General features: G+C 69.0%; 2 protein-coding genes across 4 annotated transcripts in view; one reads left to right on the plus strand and one right to left on the minus strand.

Moving 5' to 3' along the window:
• ASPSCR1 (alveolar soft part sarcoma chromosome region, candidate 1) overlaps positions 1–1,520 on the plus strand; it is a 30,223-nt gene extending 28,703 nt beyond the window's left edge. The window contains exons 14-17 of the mRNA XM_014531240.1: positions 832–883; positions 1,019–1,088; positions 1,167–1,342; positions 1,423–1,520. Coding sequence (XP_014386726.1) covers positions 832–883; positions 1,019–1,088; positions 1,167–1,342; positions 1,423–1,436 — 312 coding nt within the window. The 3' untranslated portion in view covers positions 1,437–1,520. The remainder of the gene's footprint in view (positions 1–831; positions 884–1,018; positions 1,089–1,166; positions 1,343–1,422) is intronic.
• A 537-nt stretch (positions 1,521–2,057) lies between these two features.
• STRA13 (stimulated by retinoic acid 13) overlaps positions 2,058–4,115 on the minus strand; it is a 3,056-nt gene continuing 998 nt past the window's right edge. The window contains exons 2-5 of one of the 3 annotated variants that reach the window (XM_014531250.1): positions 3,492–3,543; positions 3,289–3,342; positions 3,047–3,135; positions 2,058–2,927 (exon numbers count right to left, since the gene is read on the minus strand). In XM_014531250.1, coding sequence (XP_014386736.1) covers positions 2,310–2,927; positions 3,047–3,135; positions 3,289–3,342; positions 3,492–3,543 — 813 coding nt within the window. In that variant the 3' untranslated portion in view covers positions 2,058–2,309. Of the gene's footprint in view, positions 2,943–3,046; positions 3,136–3,288; positions 3,343–3,491; positions 3,544–4,115 lie in introns of all 3 variants that reach the window. The other 2 variants (XM_005883648.2, XM_005883649.2) reach the window with 2 other exon arrangements.

The following is a 4,115-nucleotide window of genomic DNA, read 5'->3' on the forward strand; positions in this document are numbered from 1 at the left end:
TGGCTGCTGGACCAGGAGTGTCTGGGAGCGGCCGAGGGCCATGGGGGGGTGCAGTCAGTGGACACAAAGGCCCCCAACACCCCACAGCAAACCTGCTTCCTGGGCCGGAGCCCCGCCCACCACCTGCCCAGGACCAGGCCTCACCTCAGTGGGTGCTGAGCCCCTGCCGCGTGGGGGACCCTCCGCGTGGCAGCAGGCAGGCCTCCCGTGGGTGTCCTGTGGTCGGCAGTCATCTGTTTGGTTGGGATCCCAGAGATGCAGACCGGGGGGGCGGGGCTTTGGACAGGTGTGAGGGGAGGGTCCTTCAATGGCCCCAGATGGCCCCGCCCGGGTCCGTCAAAGGAAGATGCTGCCTCGTGGGGTGCCGAGGGGAGCACCTGGCGGTCCCCCTGAGTCGGGGTCTGGCCTTGCAGGGAGGGTGGGTACTGTCCTGCCTACACCCCCTCCCTGCTCCTCGGCCACCTCCAGCCTCAGGCCCCATGTACCCACGAGCTCTGACCCGGCGTCACGGCCCTTGTCCGTCGCCCGGCGTGGGCTGTCTCAGCGTTCCCAGGCCTGACCTTTGAGGCTTCTCACGAGCCCGCCCCCCTTCCCCCCGCCCCCCGCCTCCCAGAGTGCGGAGCTGGAGCCGAGAGCGCAGGGCAGACAGGCTCCGTGGCGGAGGACACGGCTCGGTGGGGTCACTGCCCTGGGTCGGCTGTGGGACACAGCCATGGTCCTCGGGGCAGTCGGCGAGGGGCAGGTGCAGGCTGTGTCTGGGGCCGTCCCTTGCAGCCCTGTCTCTGCCCTCAGTGCCCGCCTGGCCCTGAGCTCCCTCTGCCCTTCCTGCAGGCAAACCTCTTCCCTGCTGCCCTGGTGCACTTCGGGGCTGAGGAGCCAACAGGTGAGTGGGTCCCAGAGCAGGGCCTGCTTTTGGGCCTGGAAGGAAGACCTGTGGCCTGATCCCCCCCCAACCCAGGGCAGCCCCACCCAGGCCATGGCCCCCCTCCCCGTGGCCTGAGGGTGCTGCCGCCTGCAGGTCTCTATCTGGAGCCCAAGCTGCTGGAACACACGGTCTCCCCATCTGCAGCCGACGTGCTGGCGACCAGGTGAGAGCCCAAGGCGCTGGCAGAGCCAGGGTGGGAGGGCCGCGCTGCCGCGCTCGCTACCTGTGCCTTCTGCCGCAGGTGCATGGCCAGGACCTCCGCGACCCCGTCCCCGCTGCCAGCCCCTGACCCTGTGCCCCTCGAGTCAGAGGCAGCTGCCGAGGAGGGCGCAGTGGGGCCCCCTGAGCCCAGCCCCGGGACAGCCCAGCCCTTGAGGAGGGACCTGGGCAAGGTGCCCAAATGGCTAAAGCTGCCAGGTACTGGGAGGGCGGCTGGGCCGGGCCGGGAGGGCTGCTGGGCGGGAGCCGGGCCCCAGGTCACGTGTGTTGCATTGCAGCCAGCAAGAGGTGAGAGCCGCCAGCCGGAGGTGCCCACTTGGCCGGGGACGGGACCCTCCTCCACCCTGAGTGCGAATAAAGACTGAGCACCTCCCGAGACCCTCCTGTTCCTTCTCCAGAGAGGGCCCCGAGTCCTCGCCCGGCCGCCTCCTGATGCTGCCCGCCTGTCCAGGCTCCCGGGCACTGGCCTCCAGCTCCGGGGCTGGCCAGTCCGCAGCCTGGCTGGACCTCGGTGTGTGGTCCCCTTGCTGGGCCTGTTCTCATTACGCAGCTGCTCCTAGCGGCTTTGCCTCATGGCCATCATCCATCCCCTCCTCCAGGCCTGGCCTGTCCGCACAGGCCGGCACCTCGCCCCTGGCACCCTAGGGTGGGTTGGCAGCCTGATCTGGAGCTCCCCGCCCGCCTCCCCACCAGGGCACCTCATAGTGGCTGGGCCTCGGGCACTGGCCCTTCAATTGTAATCGCTTCCACGTGCGCCCAGCACTTTGAAGCCCAGAGACTCCCGAGGTGGCAGGGAGAGGACAGCGGGGGGCAGAGGCTGGGAGGGGTGCAGGAGGGGACCAGCAGGGCCCAATGAGGGATGGAGGGCTTGTCGCCAGCCCACGCCCTCCTGGGGGGGGGGAGGGGGTGCGGGGGGCAGGAGCAGGCAGGTCGGAGCCGGGCTGCCTCGAAGGTCCTGGTGGAGGTGGGTGGCTCTGCCCCAGCCCATAGTCACTCGACCTACAGCCCTTCAGGTGTTTGCTGCCCTGGGCACTGTTGAAGCAGCGCTCAGCTCAGAATTCAGGCTGGTGGGGGATGAGGTTGAGGGTGTCTGGGCCCCATGCCTTGGAGCTGGGCCCTAAAGGCCCATGAGCATCCCAAGCAGCCAGACCTCTCAGCCCTGCTTCTAGCGATTGCACACAGCAGTCTCTGGGGTAGGCATGGCCTGAGGCTGACCTGCTGGTCCCTGGCACTGCCCAGGCAGCTGGTCTTCAGGTCCCTCCCCCCACCCCCCAGCATCTCCACCAGCAGGCCCTGCCCACACCCACATTCCCTGTCGGGGCAGCCCGGAGGCAGGAGTGTCTGCAGGGGAAGGAGTGGCAGGGGCGAGCCCGTCGCTGGCCAGGAGTGTGCGTCCTGCCAGGATGGAGGGTCGGCTTTGCGGCTGCTTGACTTGGGTGATGAATGGCAGCGGGAGGCTTTGCCTGGGAGAACAGCCTTGATTTATTGCTGCTGCTGTGAGAACAAGTTTACGGCTCAGGGAGGCGTCTGGGAGCAGTGCACCGGCTCTGATGTCATGCAGGACTGCACGCCCCGCTTCTGCCGCCACAGCCTGGTCCCCACAGCGGCCCCTCAGCTGCGTCCAGGCCGTCGGCAGGGCAGACGGAGCACCTGGGGGACAACAGTGCATGGCCTGGGCCCCGCCCAGTGCTGGGCCCTTCCTGTCTGAAGCCAGAGGCCACAGAAGACATGGGCGCTGGGCTGGTTGGAGCCGGACAGGTGGCCTCAGTGCGGGCGGGAGCCCCTAGAAGTCCAGAAGCTGTGGGGGGAGAGCGCTCAGCCTGCTGGGCGTCAGCCCACCCCCAGCCCTTGGCTCGCCCTCCCCTCGGGCGGGAAGCAGGCAGAAGCCCCGGGCCCACCTACCAGCTGCGGCAGCACCTTCTCCAGCTGTTCCACATCCACACAGGGCAGGTCCTCCGCCTGGGCCTGCCTGATGCTGCGGACGGTCGCCTCTGCCGGGACAGGAGGGAAGTGAGGCGAGGAGGCTGGAGCCTTGACCCCACCCCCTGGGCCTCCTGCGGGGCCAGCAGCTCAGGAGGCCTCAAGGCCACGTGTGGGCAAAGGGGAGACATGTCGTGCAGGCGGGACCAGGAGAACAGGCTCACCCACGACGAAGACCTTGAGCAGCTCCGCTACGAGCAGCAGCGCGTCCCCGCTGACTGCAAGGTGGAGGGAGCAGGTCACCAGAGCGCCCTCTCCCACCGCCCTGGCCAGGGGATGCTGCCCCGCACACCCCCACTTCCTCCCAGGCCCCTCAGAGCCAGCCGCAGCCCCCACTGCCCTTCCCGCCCCAGGCTGGTGCCCCCACCTTTGGTCTTGTCGTCCTTGAAGTGCAGGTGCAGCAGCTTGCTCACCAGTTCCTGGGGGACCAACAGGACAGTGACTCTGGCCCCCCCAACCCGAGACCACAGGCCCCGCGGGCAGTTAGTTGTGGATGGGAAGGTGTGATTTCTGTCCCCGGCCTCTCCCAGGGTGGGGACTGGGTGGTGGGCAGGTGGGAGCAGCCCCTCTGGGGCGCGTTTCCAGGAATCCTGGGCAGCCTCGTGCTCCCCCCACCCCCACCCGGCCCGAGAACGTGCTCCCTGTGGGCCCCTTCACAGGTCTGCCCACCGGCGGCGGGGCCCAAGCTCAAGGGTAGGAAGCCAGCACCGGGCAGCAGTGAGCGGAGCCTGGTGCCCCCTGCTGGTCCCTGCTGCCACCAGGGCGGGCCCAGACCCCCAGGAAGAGCCGATCCGCCCCCTGTGGACGGGCTGCGCGTGGAGTTTCCCCAACAAGAAAAGGGCAGGAACTGGAGGACAGGTGGACCTGGGGTGATGCGCTCACCTCCGCCCGGTCAGGCGGGCACCACAGCCCTCCTCCCTCCCTCCCTGGGAAGAGCCTGCTCGGGGCACTGACCGCAGCCCCAGCTCCGCTCGGAGCCCTTGGGGAGGCC

Source organism: Myotis brandtii, unplaced genomic scaffold (assembly GCF_000412655.1).
Source record: "Myotis brandtii unplaced genomic scaffold, ASM41265v1 scaffold797, whole genome shotgun sequence".
In the NCBI taxonomy this organism is placed as follows: domain Eukaryota; kingdom Metazoa; phylum Chordata; class Mammalia; order Chiroptera; family Vespertilionidae; genus Myotis; species Myotis brandtii.